The 21,776-nt window shown below is 39.5% G+C and overlaps 1 protein-coding gene across 9 annotated transcripts in view; it reads right to left on the reverse strand.

Moving 5' to 3' along the window:
* Positions 1-15,966, reverse strand: part of PCLO (piccolo presynaptic cytomatrix protein) — a 339,690-nt gene extending 323,724 nt beyond the window's left edge. For 8 of the 9 annotated variants that reach the window (XM_027883653.1, XM_027883652.1, XM_027883655.1 and 5 more), the window contains exons 1-2: positions 15,608-15,966; positions 8,515-9,766 (exon numbers count right to left, since the gene is read on the reverse strand). In XM_027883653.1, coding sequence (XP_027739454.1) covers positions 8,515-9,766; positions 15,608-15,849 — 1,494 coding nt within the window. In that variant the 5' untranslated portion in view covers positions 15,850-15,966. Of the gene's footprint in view, positions 1-8,514; positions 9,767-15,604 lie in introns of all 9 variants that reach the window. The other variant, XM_027883650.1, reaches the window with a different exon arrangement.
* Between the last annotated feature and the right edge of the window lie 5,810 nt (positions 15,967-21,776).

The raw sequence follows: 21,776 nt of genomic DNA on the forward strand, positions 1-21,776 counted from the left end.
CAAAACTGCACAAACTAAAGGCCTGTGATTGGAACTGCAGGAGTTCAAAATTAAGAGTGCTACATGATGCAGTTTTCTATCAAACACTCACCTGCAATTACAGAGATTTTCTGTAAATTTTACCAGGAGTAAGCTTCTGTTAAATACAGATGCTCTTATACAGTATTGCACATGCAGTGAAACTTACTGCTGCTGTAGATAACTAAAATACAAATGTTTCTCTAGCCCTAAAGTTGTTCCTGGGCAGCAGTTCTGTGACTTCCTAGTTTCCAGAGCAAAAGTTTCCAGAGCAACTCATGAGCTTTTGCAGTTCCTGTCTACTTGCAAAGGAGATTCTCCTTTGTCGCTCAGGAACCCAAGCTGTCTATTTTTACACTGGTATATAGAGGTGGGAGCTGGGTCTTATTTCTAGAGAAATCTGTGTGATTTTCTTCATCCCAAGACCCATGCCATTAAATGCCATGACTAGAACTGTAAATTTGACAGATTTCATGCAGCACTTCTGTTCAGATTTCAACTACTTAACAAAGAAAATTTACACTTTGTTTTCTAACTGATTAAGAACCTATATACCCTCATAACAACAAAGAAGTAATTAAAATGTATTTTATGTATTCATCAACCATATCATTAACTCTGCTAGTTGGGAGCACCAAGTGAATTTACTCAGTATTTTAGTAACAACATCAACAGAGACTTATTTGAAGAAAATTATAGGACCACATTCCATAGATTGTGAATGCACAAAGAAAGGCAAGCTAATAGTTCACACTAGCAACAAATATGAGCTACAATTCCATTCTTCTCCCTATCCCAAACAAAGCCAACACAACTGAAGGCCATCCAGTGCCTATTCCTTTCTTCAAAGAGTTCAGATTTGTTCTAACTACACAAACCTGTCAAAGGCAATAGGAAAACTGTCAGAGAGCAAGTGCATCGACTGGCATGCTCCATTTCTATTCCTGAAGATGATGTAGGGGAGGAAGAGAATCCAGCTTGATTCTAAGACTCCAGATGTACATGAGAAATAAGTTTTGGCTTGCAGATGGATCATATTTCCTATAAAAATTACTGGCACACAATTTGAATGTAGCTCTCATAAGCCATTTTAACAGTCCTTTTGCAGAGCAGAGCCACACTCTAAGGGAATGGATCTCAATCTCATTTAGACCAGTCATTTGGTGCTATAAAAAGGAACTTAAAGATATGCATAAAATATTAACATCCCTTTACATCACCACAGAAATGTAAAGATTTATAAAGCCTTTAGATTGCCACAGATATTTAAATGGACTTTGCTGACTTTGCTCAGCTCCAAAACTTTATCGACAAAATCAGTTTCTAGTCTGAAAACACAGCAGCTTATTTGGTTCCTGACAATTTCAGGGAGGAGTGAGGAATCCAGAGTTGGCTCTTCGTAGGAATTTTTGCCAAGATGATGAGAGAAACATAAAAAAAAATAAAGTGTTAAAGCACAGGCTTTTATTCAGCTTTGTGCAGGGTGGTAGAATACTCTAAGAAACAAGAAACTAGATCACAAAATCCTGTTATGAACAAAAAAGAACAAGTATCACAAAACAAACTAAATTAGAATATCAACGTACAACAGAAAAAGGCCTTCTAAACAGGCCTTGGTAATACTGGAGACAAAGTTTTCCTTCCACACAATCTTTTCATGAACAAGATCTCAGCTATTCAAACTAATTACACTGAAACAAACATTTAATTATTGTACACAGTATGAAACTGATCCTCATTGGGGGCAAACAGACCATCATTACAAAATACATATTTACCTTCCTTTCAGATATCAGATGAGTTTATCAGGGAACACTGACTTAGGATGCTCACAAACATGAGACAAGGTTTCAGTCGTGGTCCCCAGGTATCCATTCCACAAACCACAGCAACGGTTATAAGCACTGTAGCTTGGTGCTGAACCAAAATCGGAGCAAACTTCTAGAATAGACATACTAAAAACTATTCTTAATTGTTACTTAGCTATTTTAAATCTACTAAACACCACTAGATGAATTGTGTTGTGCAGTTATCACAACTTTAAAACGTACTCCACTACTCTCCTTAAATTACCAACACAAGAAGCTATAGTTTGAATGTGAACTATGAATATTTGGGGAACTATTATTTTATAGCTTATGCAATTAGAATCATAAAGCAAAATAATGAACACAATCTTTTGACTTTTGTTTGTTTGTTTTTTTGAATGTCACTCTCTCAGAATATCTAAAAGTTAGTTTTTACAGCCAGGGATGTGATTAAGCTGCCCCATGTACTGGGCAAGGGAAAAGCCTTTTAAAGACAGCTCGGTCCTCTGCATCATGCAGCACTGCAACAAATGTTCACTGCTTTCACTGACTTCATCAAGACTTAATATACGAGAAACATGTGAATGTTTAACAAAAAAAAAAAAAATCTAAGTGCAAATGAAGAGAGCAGCAAGGAAAAGGTTAACAAAGTTAATCTGTGCAGCACAGAGCACATCCGAGTGAATATTGCTGGGATCTGAGAAGGGATTAAGCTGTCTGGTTGGAGCAGGGCTGGGCCACGCTGCCTGCCCAGTGACTACCCAGCAAACAGCATCTCCTCATCACATGGCCTCACATAGTAGTAAATTACAGTTGCCAAGCAACAGCAATACTGGCGCAGATGGCTGACTGCAGTTGACATCTTTAGCTATGCAGATTAATTTATTATTTACTCGTGTTAAAAACTGGACAGGACAGTTTCCTGGACTAATGAGAAAACACTCCAACATATTGTAGACTTTGTCCAATGAAAATATTGAGAAACTATTCCCCATGCAGAGGGGGTTTGCCTCTTTCTGTCTGCCCCTTTCATAAAAGGGAAAATAAAAAAAAAAGAATTAAAACATAAACAAACAAACTCCCCCCCAAAAAATCCAAATAGAGGGCATCATTGCTCTTACCACATCCAATCCTTAATTTAAAGCAGAAATGTAGGCACATAGTCTTCCTCTAAGACAGAAACAATGTGGGAGTTTGTTTAAGGATATTCCTCAGTGAGAAAAAGTACCCTGTATTTCCATAACCCTTCTATTTGAGGATCTTTGCAATTTTCCCAAACTGCCTATGTGGCAGTTTGGCTAGAGGCAGAACTATAGGAACTATACTAACTTCATTTCATCACAAAAATTGTGAATGATCCCCATTTGAATAGAAACTGCAGTGTTAGTAAAACTGCAGCACCCCAAGTACTCTCTGTACCAAAGCAAATATTTCACACAGATATAGTTCAAACTTTGATCATTTTTAAATGACAACTAAAAAAGGTTTGTTTGAGTCTGCTCTCTGTTCAGTTTGAACCCAGACTAAAGTCCATCCTTTTTTACAAAACACATCCAGCTTTACTTCAGCACTGTAAGATTTGATATCTAAATTAATACTTTTGGAAAGTTAAAGAAGACTTGGGTTTTTTGGGGGCTTTTTAAACATATTTCTATACAACTTATGAGGGTTATAACAGCTGATAATTAGATTCAGGTCCTAATTTTTTTTCTACTTTGTTCTGCATTACTCATATAAGCCTGAATAACCATCCCCAAGTCTACGTTTACATAGAGTGTTTCAAAGTTATTTTTCCTGGAATTAAAAAGCCTAAGACTTTGTGGTACGTCACTACCCACAGTGATGGAAGTTTTATTCTTGGTTTTATGTCATATTCAGACTACGTTGCATTCTAGTTCTTATGCACTACTACAGCAGCATAGAGTCTGGACTACAAACTACAGGGAAGGTTTCAATTCAATCAAGAGCTTCCTTTACTGCCATGTAATCAACAGAGATGTTATAGAGTCATTTCTATTATTTTTTGTAAGTTTAAACAAGACTTATCTGGGTTCACCACAAGCGTTAGTCATCTTCCTTATTTTCAATTATTATATATTGTTCTCCATGTGAAAGTTAAAAAAAATTATAATAACTGAAGAAAATTAATTCATTTCTGATTGTTTAAATTCTCTTTAGGTACTGATAATACTTCGTGACCAAGTTATTTGCTACTGTTTAGGATACTTGGAGATGCAGGACATTAATAAAAACAAATACCAACATTCATGACAAAGATTTGAACCAAAAAATTTTATTCTTAAATCAAAGGTTGTGGTATGATTGTAAATAAAAACAGAGGCAGAAAGAAAGAAAGAAAAAAAAGTTAAAAAAATAGACATCCCCTTTCACACAAAAATTACAAAACCCACAAAAATATAAATATTTCAGATTTGATTAAAACAAATCTCTTTCATATTAAATTGAAAAATAAATGTGCAAATCCAGTAAAATTTTGCTTGATCAGGAACTATACATGCCACTTTGGGAGAGTCAACTGTTTAAGGTTTTTTATCCCTCCCCTTTTTTCCATTAGGATTATGTCAACTTTGATACGGCTACATTGTTTGAAAAATAGTCAAAACCAATAAAATATTTTTTAGAATTGACTTTGCCTCCATCCAGAAGAGCTTTGGGCAAGTAAGCAAATCCTTCATCAATATACACAGATTCGCATTATCTGCATGTGCAATTTTCAGTAAGTATCTAAGTATAAAATGAGAGTAATTTTAAATGGTCTCCAAAAAAACCCACTGAAACAATGGATGAAATATGGACTAACACAGATAAAACTCAAAAACTACCTAGGAGGCAGGCATCCACAGATACACATCATGGGTGGGCCCATGGGCTGAGCCCACATACAGCCAAGTTTCCAGTATTAACAGCTCCAACACTCTACTTCATCATCAGCTTACAGAAGCCCATCATAAAGAATGTAATGACATTATTATTACACTTTAAACCCTTGCTCAGTCTGTGTTGTATGTATCTTCCAATAACTAGTTCACAGAGAATGAAAATTGACTCCAGTATCGAGCATATTTAACTGTAGCATTCCATCTTTTTTGCCTTGCTTTATCGGAAAACTATACATAAGTGTTTAACAAAAAGGATAGTTCTTCAAGTTGTCTTTGCTCATTTTGAGGAAGCCTATTCCTAATTCAAATGTTCTTTTTTTTGGGAAGTGCTGGTTTCTGTTGCTAATTCCTCATGGGAATGGTTTTGGGAAAACAAAATGGTAAAAATAGAGAAAAATAAATCACCACATAATCAAATACACATCTGTTACAAGGTTTTGATGTATATGAAAGGAAAATGGAATAGAGTACCAGTAATCAAACCTGTTTATATAATTTTTTCCATTACTTTATGCAACTGTTGCTAGGCAGTCATGTGCCATGGTGATGAGCGGAGTGTGAATACCTAGACAGATTAGAGAGACATATGTTACGGAGCACATTATGTATGGTGTGTTTTCTCTCTAGACTGCTGTACAAAACCAAGATACCCACTATTCTTCCTCCCCAAGAGGACTGCAAGGTCAGATGGTTCAGAGAAATAGTTCAAGGGGTCTGACCTTGTGGCAATACAGGTATCACTTTCTGCTCTTAGTTACACAGTTCTCTCTAGTGACTTAAAACAGACAGAGTGCATGTACTACTGCATTTTAAATAGAGGTTTAAAAGAACAGAATTTTTTTTTTTAAATCTGCACTTTTTATAATGGTTTTACAATGCATGCAATCTACTTCCTAAGCCAGTTTGTAAAGTCTGCTATATTCTTTCCAGAATCAGCTGGAAATACAAAATATAGAAATTTAGAAAGATCTGTATCAGAAAAGTGATTCACTCTACTAGTTTTAGAGACTGAGCTACCATGTAAGAAACTTGTAAGAAGAATATCTTAAGAAGGTACTTCAAGCAATTGTACAGGGGAAAATTTGAAGGAACAAAAGTCATATAAATTCTTTTCTAAATAAATGCCTTTCACTCTCAGCATCCAACTTGAAATTATTGCTTCCCATGTTTAACATAAGCAATAAAAACAGTGGCTACAAAGAACATGGGAAAGGCACGAGACAGGATTCCAAAATCATGAAACCTGGCAAAAAGAGCAGCAGGGAAAGTCAAAGTATGAGACTAAAGTCAGTAAGTGCAGGGGTAAAACACAGATTTTTGGTCCATAACACTTTAGAACTCAAAATACAGAAGTCAAAAAAAAAAACAAAAACTTGCACTATAATCAAGAAAACTGACAGCCAAGAGTCAAACCATGATTTTCCTGGTAGACAGGAAGGAATGTGTAAACTAGTGTAAAGAAGAAGTCAGAAACTTTTGTTAATAATCTAAACACTGAAAGGAAAGAGACACTGGAAGGGAAGTTTGATAATGACTCAAGTAGGAACCATGGCAGCTGAAATAAGTCAATTTTTTGTATGTGCCAGAGCAGGTTCTATTACTTTGATAGCAACGTTAAGTAATAAAGTCAGATGTGATTTTTGTCACAGACTGGAGCAGGACACCCACAATGAAGTTTCAGCAAGACAGCTGGTGGTGCAAAGCTGAGCAAATGAGAAAAGCCTGAGTGGGAGTCAGAAGATTGTAACTAATAGCTGAATAAATTAGATGTCCAATACCTTCATTTACTGAAATGATTTCATCATGAAGTAAATGCATATCCTGTGTTTATTTCAATGTGTAATATGAAATTCAAATCTGCTTTTACATATGTATGTAATCAGTCTTAAATGCAGCTGTATTTATTGTCTAAAAGTCCTGAATTTCACACTTACAGAGTACCCACTTCAAAAACGAGCAGTTATTCACTGAATTTCCAAACACTTGGAAATCTTACGTAAACTCTCTCTCAAAATCCATTTCATTTGAACATACCAAAGTTGTTGACCATTTCCATGGGAAATCAGAAACTTTTAATGTAAGACAAACTTGGGGCTCCAAGATGCTCCAGGAGCAAACTACAAAAATTAACAACTCAGCACTCACAAATAAATGTAAGAAATTTTAGTCTAAAAACATTTTGTCAGAACTCGAAGGTAACGTTTTATTACAAAAGTTCCTCTTTAACATCCACGTATCACATTTCTCGTCTTTTTTATATAAATACAGCTTTTTTATATTGCTAACAATCTAGAATGACATGACTGTTCAAATCACTCCTTTTCCAATCCAGGTTTTAATGCCAGCTATCTCAGTTCTTAACTTCCTAAACTCAAACAAGACAGTACACTCCTAAACCAAGCCATGTGCTACCAGTGGTTACTACAACTAGTCTTTCAGGCTTAAATTCTAACAATAAATCAATAAATATTATACTTGCTGGATGCAAAAAGTCTGATATTTGTTACCGGTACCCACAAATAAACATGTGCTGTGGAAAGAAACCCAGCTGCTAGCAGTGTTCTTAAATCATTGTGGTACTGAGTAAACAGGTTGCCCAGAGAGGCTGTCAAGTCTCCATCCTTGAAGATATTCAAAACTGGCTAAACTTGCTTTAGGTGACACTGCTTTGAGAAGACGTTTGGACTACATGATATCCAGAGGACCTTTCCTGCCTCAGCAATTCTTTGATTCAATTTTAAACATACAGATACTACTTATCAGGTTCAAAATACAGCAGCAGTCTGTACTTCTTCCTGTGAGCATCTCAGATCAGCTAAACTAAAAGTAAAACAAGACAAAAATATGGTTTCCAAACACCACTTCTTGCTATTTATCATTAGTCAGTTTTCAGTGCCAGGTCTGCTATGTGTGAATTTCTATAAATTGATAAAAGTGTTGGTAGTGAAAACAAACCCAAATTACATTTCAAATTTAAAATTAGCGTATCAGGATGTACAAGAAGCTGTTCAAGCAGTAAGAAGAGATCAGACAGTCACACGAAGCCTTATTCCCATGCAGAGCAAGTAAAGGATATGTATAAGCAATAAACCAAGCTACTGCAACATCAGATTAAAATAAATTCATCTGAAGTCCTAATATTGCTTTCTATTCCATTTTTATGTCATATAATTACAGCAAGAATGGTGAGCAAGTTTAATAGTTCAGAGAGATCTCTTTCTTAGCATTCCACAAAAACAAAATAACCTAAGGTCTCACCAAGTCAAAACTTATGACTGAGGCTTTTGGCTAATGAACACTGACACAGTTGCAAAATAAATCTACCCCATATCTTTTTCTAAATCACATGCTTGGGCTATGAAGACTGATTTTATACATATATTTTTTTTCTTTTTCTTAGTTAGCTCTTAGAGTTGCAAGTTTTCTTAAATTATAAATATACTAGTACATGAGTATTGTGGTGAGATTATAAACACAGACAGCAGGTGCTTAAAATCAATCAAATTTAGACAAAAGTCACATGGAGGTTTCTCCTCTTTGTATTTGAAAAAGTGAGAAGACACCTCTAAATCTATAAAAAAGAGAACCATTACCTTCCTTTTTTTTTCTTTTCCTCCGATTTCACTCCATTTTACTCATAAGCAGCTTCCTGGAATACGATTATTTTTTTCTCTGAACTCATTAAGTGAACATGATGATACATTGTGACACATCTTGACGTTTCAGCATAATGAAAGTAAACCCAACTTTTTGCTCTGGTAGCGAATATCAGTTTAAAAACTACTCACCTCTGTGATATGAGGGTTAGGATTGAATCCACACAGGCTGCAGACTACAGTGTGACACTGGGTGCACGTGTTGTAGTTGGCCTTTTCTGGGGTGTGCAGCAGCAGCTCGGTGGTTGTGCAAAGAGGGCAGAAGGTTTTCTTTGGGGCGGACTCAGGGGGTTGGCTGGCACCAGCTGGCTTTTGCTGCGGGGGCTTGTCCGGCCCTGGTTGCTGGCCAGGTGGTTTTGTAGGTCCTGGTTGCTGTGCCGGGGGCTTTGTGGTCCCTGCAGTCTGAGAAGGTGATTTTGTAGGCCCTGCCTGCGGTGGCACTTGTTTTACAGGCCCTGTTTGCTGTGGAGGTGGCTTCCCAGATCCAGGCTGTGGTGGCTGTTTTGCAGGTCCCGTTTGCTGAGCAGATGGTCTTTCGGGTCCAGGTTGCTGAGAAGGCTGTTTTGGAGGCCCTGCTTGCTGGGACGGTGGTTTTGCAGGACCTCCTTGCCGAGCCGGCTGTTGAGATGGTTGTTTTACAGGTCCCGGCTGCTGCGATGAGGGTTTTGTGGGAGGTGGTGCTTGGGACGTCGCTCTAGTGCTGTCTGATTGCTGTGGGGAGGGTTTTGTTGGGCCTGGTGAAGGTTTTGTAGAAGTTTGTTGTTGAACAGGCTTCGTTGGATCTGGCTGTTGGGGCTGAGATTTTTGTGGTCCTCGTGGCTGGGGCGGTTGTTTCGCTTGCTCTTGCTTAGCATCTGCTGGGTGGCCATGGCCTGGTTTCTGAACTTGCTTTGGTTCCCCAGGCTGCTGCTGAGGCACTGGTTTGGAAGACTCAGTTTGCTGCGGGGTAGGTCTGACAGGTCCTTGTTGTTGAACAGCTGGCTTTGGAGACTGTGGTTGAGTTGGATGTTTTGCAGGGCCCCTCTGATCCTCAGGTTTCCCTTGCTCTTTTGGGGTAACTTTTTGTTTCCTACTGGCTTCTTCATGGGCTGCATCTGAATCTGATATCAAATCAAAAGGATTGAATTTGTTCACAACTGAAGTGACTGCACTCAGTGGATTGGCTTCTGAGAGAAAACTGGGCATCATACTTGGCTTCTGATCTTCTTTAAAATCAGTTCTGGACTTTGATTCCCGTAGACTAAGAGTAGAAGGGCTCCGTCCAGGTGCCCGTTGTTCTGTCTTCAGCACATCAACTGTTCTGCTTTTACTTAAACCTGGTTGTCCTGGATCTGGAGGTTTACCTGGTTGTCTGGGACGGTGGCTTGTATCAGGCTCAGGAGGTCTGCAGACAGAAAATGTAATAAAATTAAAATAATGCAGAATCTCAGAAAAATGAGATCAAAAAAGATGTATCAGTGACCCTGGAAGTGTTCTGGTAATGCTTTGAAGTTTCTCAGGTGCTTAAGTGTTTGCAAGACCAAGGTTTATAGCAAGGTGCATGTAAAAATATTTAAATAATAATTATTGTTTCTTAAAGGCTTATACAAGTATTCAGTCATAGACTGATTTATTATTTAGAAAATAACCTAATAAAACAACATCATTCAACCAGATAATTTTTTCTTCAGAAACCTGAAGAACTCAAAGCTACACCTTCCTATTATACCTGTATCCAAATGACTAACTCTCCACCCTATCCCTTGGGATACAAACACAGGAAGATAGAGAAGCCTAAAAAGAGCAGAAGCATCAGAAAATTACCAGATCAAAGCACAGTCATACAGTAAAAACAATGCGCAATGCATTTTGTACTTGGATCTGGCTAACTGTACAAAATTTGGATATATTTTCAATATGCAGCAGAGATTTAGACTCCTAAAATCCATCTATGTTAAGGAGTACATGCTTCTTTGTAAAGTAATTTTTTTGTCACCCATCCCCTCAAAGATCAGAATTGTCCATCAGATAAAACAGGTGCCAGTTCAGAGAACTGGGCCTGAAGCTTTTTTTTTCTTTGCAAATAGAACTACTATACAACTTCCTCTCAGCATCATCCCAACCTTTCACAGCATTAAATGCCCAACATTAAAAAGAAAAATCTCTCATTACATTAGAGAATTTGGAAAAATCCTTACAATAATATTTTGCTGTATGTTTATACAGGAGGAAACAAAACTAAGAATGTAGGAACCAAAATCAAGACCATGTCTTCATATGTGGCACAGTATTCTACTTGTTGCTATACTTGGCTGCAACTGTGGGAAATAATATTGTATTCACTGCTAATGTTCAGGGAGGTAATAAAATATTCTATCAGTGTTATCACTGAGCTTCTGCTGGAAGATATAGTGTTCTCTTCAGTGTCACAGAAGTGTTGTAAATATAAAATTTTCAGTTTCCACTTTGAGAGAACCAGTCAACTATGTTTTTCCAGACAAGACATTTTTTCTTGGGCATTCATGAGCAAAGTTAACAATTACTCATTACATTTAACTGTATTCCTTGAGTAAAAAATAAATAAATAAATGTCCAATTTAGTTTTAAAGTTTTGTCAAAAGTCTGCAGAATTATATATAGCAGCCACATTGAAAAATGTATTTTATTCTGTTAATGTCACCATGAGTTTATTATTTTTTCTGATTAATATTTAGAGATTCCATGACATGCCCACCAATGATAATACAAAAGGACAAAGCCAAGTAGACACTTCTGTGCTTGTAATTCTCACAACAAGGGATTTTTCAAAATCATGTGTCTGAGTTTTTCTGTTAATTAAAAATTTCCACATGAAATACTTGTTAAGGACAAACTATTTCCAGCCTTCATTAACTTCATTTACCCTTTCCTGTTCTTGTAAAATTATTGGCCATAATATTTCGAAGTTTACAACCTTAATGTGCAACCCACTGAACTGAGTAGGTGTTTTTCCATTGGCGTCAGCAAACATTGATTAACTCATTACTCATAAAGAGGATAGTTCAGAAAAGCCCCATGATAATCTAATTCTTTCAAATATTTGGCATTCTTGCTTGTTAAAAGAGCAATTTTATACTCTCATTAGCAACTAGGTAGGTCTACCTGCAGTTCTGTATCTTGTTATTTAGATAAGCACTGCAGATTTATCTGAAGAGGCACTGCTCACCACATGACATCACTTCAACTAGTCTATTAGCAGCAGGCTGGTACACTTCCAGCATTCATGTTTGCAAGTGTTCAAGCTGTTGGAAGGCTTCATTCAACAATGATATGAGTGACAAGGGGTGGAGGGGGGGAGGGGAAGAAGAACACCCTTCCCTAAAAGTGATTTTAGAAATTTAACTTAGACATTGGCAGGAAAAAGTAACCATAGATCACTACTGGAACAGAGTTCTCTAGCTTTCATTTTTATCAAAATAATGTGCCCCATAAATTTCCACTTGATTAGATATCAGGATCTGAAATGAGATTAAAAGCTATGAATCTAGGAAATAAACCCAGGTGATTCTGCAAGGCTGCTGGTGTATTCTGAAGACCAGACTTGTCTTGTCTTTGTATATAACAGTGTTTCTAAGCAATGGAGACAGAGCGTGGCTAACTAGTGGAAGAAAAAGGCTTGAAAAGACAAGCTTCTTGAGAAATGTTACTTCTGTCAAAAGCCAGGACTTGCTTCCTTTAGTTTGAGCTACCTGGGAGTTGAAGCCTTCTTTTCTACTACTAATTTACAACCAACTACAGACCAACATTGAAAAGTTTTAATTGAACTGGAGAATCCTCAAAATTAATCTTGTATTTATTTGACAAGAACTTTCTAACTTTCAAACCTTCTGAATCATGAAAAACCCACAATTGCATTAAAGTCTTCAAACCAGACCCAACAAGCAAAATAATTTAGTTCTCCCTCACACAATGTTTTTCTTTGTGCTGCTGTGTTTCTCCTCACTTTGGCCTTGTTCCATGGAACTCATCTCCACTCATTTACATATTACAGCAGAATCAAAGCCTACTGTGGAGTAAGAGGAGATTTAACAAAAAGACTATTGGTCTAGTTCTTGAATTCCAGAATATAAAACCTATTAAAAAGTCACACCTTTTTCCCATTCATCAGTCTAAATATTTTAAAGAGAAACACAATAACTACACAACTCCAAGATAGTTAGATCTTTTCATATCTACATACAATACATATATAAAAACTTACACATGCCTCAGTGGCTAACTTTTGGGTTTTTAGTCAGTGGAGTGATGACATTAAAAATAATATATATTACTCCTGGAAAATACACCATACAAATACTTCAGAAGTGTGACGGTCAGCAAGACTTCTCAGCATTTCCTATCAAAATGCAGCAATTTTTTTTTTCTGTTGATGTCTACTGTGACCAACTTAACACTGAGGGAAAAAAAAAAACAAACAAACAAAAAACAAACAACAAAAGCACTTCAAAACAAACAAACAAAACCCAACCAGCTGTATTAGATGCTCATATACTCAGCTGGTCATCTAATCCTTTCAGATATGGAACAATTCCTCAGCAAGTGGACACTGACACAGTTACAGAGTCATTCAATGATGCCAGAACAACTGGAACTTTGCTTACAAATTGACTGTGTATGTTTCAGCTAAATTTCCCAGCCATGAGTTTTATGAAGACAGGTAACTGAAAAAGGATAGAAAGATTTCCACAGATCCTAAATATCTTTCCAGAACCTAGATAATGAAAGGTAAAGAAAAAAAAAAAAATTTAAATGGTACATTTGAATTAGGCAGCTCATTTTAGGTGCTCTAGATCTAAATGCTTATATTAATATTCATAATTCTTAAAAGCTCAAAGCCTACAGAAGTCCTAGAAGGTACAGCATTTAAGGTGGCCCAGATGCAACGATGTTATGTGTTACATACATAACTATTAAAAAGTCTATAGTTGCAAAAATTGTTACTTTGGGATACTATCAATCATGAGGAATTTACACACTTTAGGACTTGGGTTACTTTGGGAGCAAGAATGAATGTATTTAGAATTATTTGTCTCTAATATTACAATGGAAATGACAAAGGAAAAATCCTTTTTAGCAATATGGAGAAAAACTAAGACACTGCAATAAGGACACTGTCATAATGCAAAGTTATATGAACTGGAGGCCAGAATTCCTCTTTCAATCACTATTTCGGTCACTTTACATTTGGACTGGCATAACCAGGCTAGAAAAAAAAAAAAAAAAAGCTGTTGGGAACAAATTGTAGAGCATTGGTTGAGAGGCATTTTCCACAACTGATTTCTTTGGCCACACTGACAAAAAAAAAAAAGCTTGAAGCTAAGAAATCTGAGTCTCATTAGGCTCAGTCTGGAAGAGGGTGATCCTTAATCCTTAGAAGAGTCTTACTTCAATGGTTTGGATCAGGTTCTTGATAATTATTCCTAACATTCTTGATAGACCTTAGATAGCAAGAGAGGTGTGCAAGAGGAGCAAGTAAAGCCACAAACCAAGAGCACAGACAAGAAGTAACTTCATTACAGTGTGACAGGCACAAAGATACTACGATGGGAACTGCTATAGCTTCAAAATGTCAACTTTGACTACAAGGTAAAAGGCTGTAATTCACAAAATTAGAGTGCCTTTATTTTAAATAGAGAAAGTATGGTATGCTAACAAGATCAACGTATGTTTATAGGAAAGTAGCCATTTATCAGTGCAGAGATATCCACATTGCAATGAGTTTAATACATTATAAAATCTTCCAAGAATATTACTTTTTACTGGAATATTCGCAGAAAAAAAATAAAAGTTTCTGAGTACTTGTGTCTTTGCTCATAGACTGTTATACAAAAGGGAATTTTGAGCTTAGTTTCACAGAACTAAAGAATACTTCTTTTTCTCATTAACATCTATAGAATCTGGGCAGAGTCCTGAACTGAATGGAAAATTGTACTTTACACACAGTGGTAATACCTGATTAATAATTATGGAAGACATGAAATAGGAAGATTTGACTGCCAGTCTTAAAAAAATGGAGACTGTCATCTCAGGTATAATCCCAGTGACTCCAGTAGTTTGCCCAAGAAGGAATTTAGTCCCCACCCTCCTTGCCTCTCCTCTTCCAGAATTCACTTATATAAACCTGATATTATATAAACTCATCATGCCTTTATGTGGGCTGAGGTCAATACACCGTGAAACAGCCGGTCAAGGAGGCTCCTTTCAGCAGCCAAGACAAACAACACACCCAGCCCCGAAGCCGGAGAGCAACAGAGGCTTCGGCCCTGGATGACGGGCCGGGGAAGGAGGAGGTTCAGGACCAAAGAGAGCGACACGGGGCCGGGGAGGGATGGAGATTCAGGACCGCGGACAGCGGCGGTACGTGGGGAGGGAGGACTGGCTCCGGGCCGGACGAGAAGAGGGCTTGTTGCTCGTCGGGCACTGAATTCACTGGGAGGCAGGGAAAGATCGTGGAAGAAAATCACCTCAGCCTTCGCAGAGACACAACCTCGCAGAGGTAAAGCCATCACTATACAGAACACTGGATGCCGTGGCAGTCAATTTAAACTGTTATTTGGCCTCTCCCCTTTTCAACAAGGAAAAAAAAAAAAAAGCGAAGAAAAATAAGGGGGAAAAAATAGACTGAAACAGACCTCCTCGATCCATGACTATTTAATGAAGCCAAATGATAGTTGTAGAGGTTCCGAATTGGCAGAGTAATGGCCAGCAAATGCATTACGCCGAAAAGCTTTGGAAGATTCAACAAGAATCTCTCTCCACACACAGACGCTTGCAGAACCCATCCGCTCTGGGGAGAGCTTCCCTGGCTACTGTGGAGGCTGTGGGGCATCCAGCCCCGTAAAGCACACACCCGCACACGGAAAACCAGAGCGGCGTCTGCACATCTCTCCGCGCCCCAGACACAGAACTGCCGGTACTCCGGATGGGTGCGAGGGGAGGGAGGGAGAGAGGGAGCAGCCCCCCAACCAAGGACCGCCGTTATTATTAGGGATCATTGGAGTGGGAAGAGCCGGGGAGTGCGGGCTCCGTCCTGGTGCCCGCGCCCGTGCAGCCGCCCCTTCCCTCCCTCCCCGGCAAGATGGAACGCCGGCTGCCGGTGCGGCGGGCCCGGATCGGATTGCGACTCGCCCCCCGCCCCACCGCGAGAAGACAGAGAAGGGGGGAAGGGAGGAGCGGGAGAAGGGAGATTTTTTTTTTCCGTGCATGCCTTTGCATGAGAGGCGGCTCCGTGCCGGCGAGGTTCCCTCTGGGCAGCCCCTGCGCCCTTGACATGACAGCGGCGATCTGCCTCCTCTCCTCCTCGCTCAGCTGGCTCAGGTCCGCCTCCACCCCGGCCGGGACCAGGCGCTGCAAGGGGGCCGCGGGGCCGCCGCCATCCCCGGCCGCCGCCGCCCCTTCGGGGAAGGCGCCCATCCCTTCGCCTCCTTCCAGGCTCGCCTCGTTGCCCATGGCCGCCGCGGCTCCGCGCTCGCCGCCTCGGCTGCAGATCGGGCTGGGGGGCGGCTCGCAGCCGCGCTGCCCGGCGGGTGCTCAGGGCTCCGCGGCCGCCGCCGCCGCCACCACGGCCCCGCTCGGCGGCGGCAGCGCCGTAGCCGGGGCCGGGCTCAATGGCCGTGGCAGGGCTCAGTGGCCGGGGCCGGGCTCAGTGGCCGCCGCCGCGGCTGCCGGGGGAGTGCGGCGGTGCCGCCCGCCCGCTCCGCCGCCCCGCGCAGCGCATGCTCCGGGCGGGCGGGTCCCCCCGCGCCCCGGGCCCGCCCCGCGCCCAGCACTTTAAAGGCACCGCCGCTCCCAGCCCGGAGAGAGCGTGTAGGGATGTGCTGCCTGTCTTGGCGGGCGCTGCCTCCCACTCTCCTTCCCTCCCCACACAGGGGCGAGCGAGGCTTCTCCGAGCTTTGACTGCTCGCTCGCCCAAAACACGAGCTGAGAGGGGCTGGAAGACGCACCCGTAGGACACCCCTGCAAGTAACCCCCTCAGGCGGGTTGCTCCGGACCCTGAGCAGCAGAGTTTTGAAGGTCCCTATGGATGGAGCTTTCGCGGCGTCTTTGAGTCCCTGTCCCACTCTCGTGATGACTGAATACAGCATGTCGGTGTCATTCCAGGATGTGCGAGCCCCAAACTTGTCCCTGCATTCCTAATGCGGTTTCACAGCTGCTGAATATATTGAGGAGAATCACCTTCTCTAACCTGGCCACACTCGAGGTACCAGAGGTCGGTCTGCTATTGGCATCCTTCATCACAAGAGCCGACTGCTGAAATGTTTCACCTGGACTTTTTCTGCAAAGCTGCGTTTGGGCCAGACTATGCTGGTGCATGGAGTTACTCCTTGCCAGATATAGAACTCTGCACTTGCTGTTGTTCAACTTCATGAGGTTCCTGCCAGCCCACTCTCTCACCTGTCAGAGGCCCTGCAAGCAGCAGCCTTGCTTTCACTGTGTCTACTGTTCTCCAAGCAGCCATCATGCTCAGACTTGCTGAGGGTGTATTCCATGCCATTGCCCACATCATTAGCAGAGACGTTGCATATAATTAGTCAGAAAGATACAAATAGTAACATGCCACCAGTTGGATGTGAAACAATGAACCACAACCCATTTGAGCCTGATGGTTCAGTCTATTTTTCATGCCCAGTACAGGTCTTACTAATCTGAGTGTAAGGATATTATAGTTGATCGTGCTGAAAGCCTGATGGAGTAATTTGCCTGGGGTTAAACACATTCTGTCTGTTTTAATAACCTTCCTGTCCTTTGCTTTCAGGACTTGCTCTGTAACTTTCCTAGGAAGGGTACTAGCCACATTAGCCCAACTGCCTTGTAGTTCTCTTGTGGATCCCCTTTTTGAAGATGTGTGCAGTGCTTGGTTTTTTTTCCTGGTCATTAGGGAACTTTCCCACTGTTTGAGGACGACAGAGTGACCTTGCAACAGCATCAGCCCACTCCCTCAGCACCCTTTGATCCGCCCCATCTAGTGCCATAAACTTCTGCATATTGAAGTGCTCTCTAAGTCTGTCTTACTCTACTACAGCTCATGCTTTCACTCCCATGTATTCTGATGCTTGGCTTAGGGATCTGGGAAACTAAAAGACAAACCCAATCTAAAAAAAAACATGGCAAAGAGCCACTGAGTACCTCAACCTTTCTGTGTCTTTCCCACTAGTTTTCCTACCTGATTGATCAGGCCCAAACTTTTACCAAATCTTTCCTAGAGATCTTAATAAATTGTGGCTGTATTTTGCATATTCCAACGTGTTTGTTAAACTAGATCATCACAAGTATCAGTTGTTTTAGCTACAAGAATATGACAGTATTTGGTGCTCTTGCTTGCCTTCTCTAGCACCATTATTACTTTTCACCAGACACAGCTGTATGCAGATGAGCTCCAAAAATGACCTACATAGGGATGCTGTGCAAATATTTATAGTACTTCTGTATTGTAGCTATCAGAGATCATTTTTTTCGGTACTGGTTCATAGTAAATGATGAAACCAGTAGCAGTTGGGGGCTTCCTACTTCTCTCTTAAGTGACTATAAGTTATGCATCAAAAGAACAGCTCAGCAGAGAACATGACAATGCACAGAGGGAAAACTCTTTAAGTGGAGTATCATGACATGAGTGTGGCTGCCTCTCCACATGGTGTTCTAGGTAAAGACATCAGAAGAGCCAGTGGGAAGAGGTGACACATAACACAGTCACAGCTGAACAGGAGTGGATTCACTTGGCATGTGAAGGAAAGACACAAATTTTATTTAATGGTTTTACAGGGAGGTAAATACACGTTCCCTGTTTGCTCAGCACAAGTGAACATCATGTACTTAGTTATGAATACATGTGAAAAGTGCTGCTGCCTGGAAGAAGGCAAGTGCAAAACAAAGATGGGGAACAGGGATTTAATCAGTGGAAACATTTGGTTTTCTGATACATAGTAATGCGAGCATTCATACTGCTCTTACGTGTACACAATACTTAAATATCCTGTGGAGGGTGATATTACTGTCCTTTAGCTCGATAGTCTGAAAGTTTATTAAGTTCCCAAATGAAATTTTTCTAAACAAATAACTTCACTATGTTTTTTATTCAAAGGCAAATAAGTAAATAGAGCTTTTGACTCAGACCTAGAAGTTGTCATATGTTTAAAATCAGATGCAATATGTTAGATATAGCTACAGACAAAACAAGTGAGATCAAACCACAAAAAAATTCACTCAATAAAAGTATTTAAATGGGGGGATTAGTTCTTCTAGTGCTTACTGTTCAAAACTTTGTACACTGTTCCTGTTTCACTGTTAACATGTTCTGAGATAGAAGATAGGAGGAAAGAGACATATGATGCCTAAAGAAGCAAACTGAGCCCAAATGGAGGTGAAGGATGACAAATGACCTTTGGTGGAAAGTTCATTATTGGCTTCACTGGAGCCAAAGATGTCACCTTAAAAATTATTATGATTTCAAATATCTTAGGGATTGTCGTGGAAACTGTCTCTTTTTACAGTTCTGTGACATTTACCTTTTCTTGTGAAACAGCATGAAATTGAAATTCCAGAAGTCCCACTGCAGGCCTGTTTTCCCTACATCCTGTCATTTCCACATCCTGCTCCCTATATGCTTCACAGTCTGTCCAAAAGTGAAAAGAACACACTCATTTTTGTGTTACGGATGAAACTCAAAAACTAATGAGGCACAATGTTCTGTTGCACTGAGGAAAGAAGAGTAATCAAATGAATCAGCCTATTTCTCAAAACTCTTAATATCTAACTTGCAAGAAACAGCTTGGTGGTGTCAGGATAAAAACCCTTATTAAAAAAAATTGCTTAATCTCTAACACTGAAAAATATGATTAAAACCTTTTCAGAGATAAAACAGTCTTTTTAAAAGCGCATGCAAATTAGAAGAGTTGCTGTAAATTTAGAGGCAGAGATACAGAAGCAAGTCGCCTTCCCTTTGATAGGTAATATAAAAAGGATAATCATGAACAGAGGCAAATCCAACTACCCTTTGAGAACCCACTCAGTTTTTGCAGAATTTTCATTGTATCCAAAATAGATCATCACAATCCACAAATATTTATATTTTTTACACTGAGTCCATGAATGACATTTCTATCCCTGCAAAACAAAGACACAGTATATTTGAAGTGCTGTAACTTCATTCAGATTAAAGACTGTGCTATGTCAGTAATGCAGTACTTTCATGTGGGCCCAACCAGTTTGGTATGCAAACTAGATGCATCAGATCTCCAAAGGAGCCAGTCCAAGTCAGAGCTAAGTATGCAGAAGCAGCACAAGGATGCTAGTTCATCTTTTGCAGTGCTGAATCTGATCTAGAGCAAGGGAATCTCAGTTAAGTGTTATCTGCAGCACTAAAATGAGTGCTTGAAGTTAATTTACTGATTAACAACACTGAAGACATCCAATCTTCTCATCAGTAGGCTACTTACTATAGATGTGCTCTTTATATTTTAGTTGAGAAAGAGCCATTTAGCACATAGAATTTGTAGAAGTAATGCTAAGATCATCAGAAGAAAGGAATAAAAGGTCAGTAACACCTTGGCATGAGCTGGCAAAAAAAGGAGAGGAAGGAAAACTTTTATATCTTAATAATATGCCTGGCATTATGCCCAGAAAAAAGTGAAGGAGGAAGAAGGTATGTTAATCATTAAAGATTAACAAAGACTGTACTGATCAGTACCACAGAAAAAGGTAAAGAGGAGCTAGAATTTGCATAAATATATTTATAAAATTTTACACATTAATAATTTTATATTCTAGCTAGTACACATACCTAGTTGAATGTTACAGCGCCCCTATCACATTCATCTACCCCATTTCAGTGATACAGGGACTGTGGAGGGTACTTTGAGTTTAAAAGACTAAGATGCATCCAACAGTTCAGTCCATCTGCTATACAGAATGAGCAATGCCTCTTAATGATACTTGTTTTCAGTGATACTTCTTCTCTCACAATTATTAATTCTTTATCAAAACTGCACTTGTCTACAGACCAACCAAAATTTGGCTAAATACTGCACAGTAAATGTTCTTCAAGATGATGATGACTCTGCAGTCTCACCTGACTTACTAGTAACCAAAACAATCAATACAAGATAATAACAAGGTACCTTGCAAAGCATTGTGTATTGCTGTTCAATTCAAATATATATAGCTCTCCTCTACAAAGAATTTTCCATCTATTCCACTTTGTACATGCCAGTTGAGAAAACACTGGAATAGTGAGCTCATCTGTTCCAAAAATCCTGCAAAACCCTGTCTACTTTAGGAAAAAATATCATACACAAGTAAAACTGAATATAGCGCAAAACCTTCCAGGTAGGACAAAACAACCTGGGCAGAATTATTTGCAGTATTCTAGAGTTCCTGAATGTCTGGGGTTTTGGAATACCATGCACTCTGATACAATAGGATTAATGTTACAGCATTCTATATAGGAATAAACAAATCACTTTTGAATAGCCTCTGCAGATATTTTAGCCTCATTATCATCAGTCTAAGTGAAACAGGATTAGTGCATGCACTTTACCCCACCGAGAAGCCAGTGCATAGACACCTGGATAAGTTCTCCTACCAATCTCACAACCAGATTTGCTTAATTAAGCAAAACAAGGTTTGCCAACTGACTACAGCACAGCAATGCTGATATGCTCACAATGTGGACCATCACATTATAGATTAGTCACAATGTTAAAAATCTTAGGCTTATTTGCAGTCAGTGTTTCTATTACACAAATAGTGATTTGCATCTTAACCTGAAGAATGGGACAAAATTATCATTAATTTCAAAGGCTGTACCCTAAACAACCTGCAACAACAGTAATATTGTGGTTTGTAATATTATAGTTTTGTCCTCTTGTTCTCCAGTTGCTTTCTCTAATATGAGTTTATCCACTTGCAGCAGTTGATTCCAGCTAATGGTGGTACCAACATCATCACAGAGTTCAATTTTTATTTGTGTATATGGCAAAACAATCATAGGTGAGATTATTACAGTTAAAGAGAGCAAACCTGGTCAATTGGGAAGAACCTAGAGAAAGACTTGAGCTATCATTAGCATCAAATCCTGATAAATCACATTAAAATAAAGTAACTGTTCAGTTTATTCAATTGGGTTTACACCAGTCAACATAACAGTGAGACCCTGAGGATCTTTGTCTTAGGACTGTAATTGGTAAGACAAGAGTGTTGAAAATTCTAATTCCCTTAGTAGTTATCTCTTTAATGCAGAGAGCACAGTAGGAAAAACTTCATAGCCTAAACAGAGAAAAGTCTCTTAGTGAAGTAAATATTTAGATTTTATGTTACCTGTGCCACAGAGGACAGGTTTTCACTTTAAATATAATATAATCTTATATAATTTTTCTTACTAA

This window comes from Empidonax traillii, unplaced genomic scaffold, assembly GCF_003031625.1.
Source record: "Empidonax traillii isolate 1590-97213 ecotype Southwest subspecies unplaced genomic scaffold, ASM303162v1 scaffold131:size1687323, whole genome shotgun sequence".
In the NCBI taxonomy this organism is placed as follows: domain Eukaryota; kingdom Metazoa; phylum Chordata; class Aves; order Passeriformes; family Tyrannidae; genus Empidonax; species Empidonax traillii.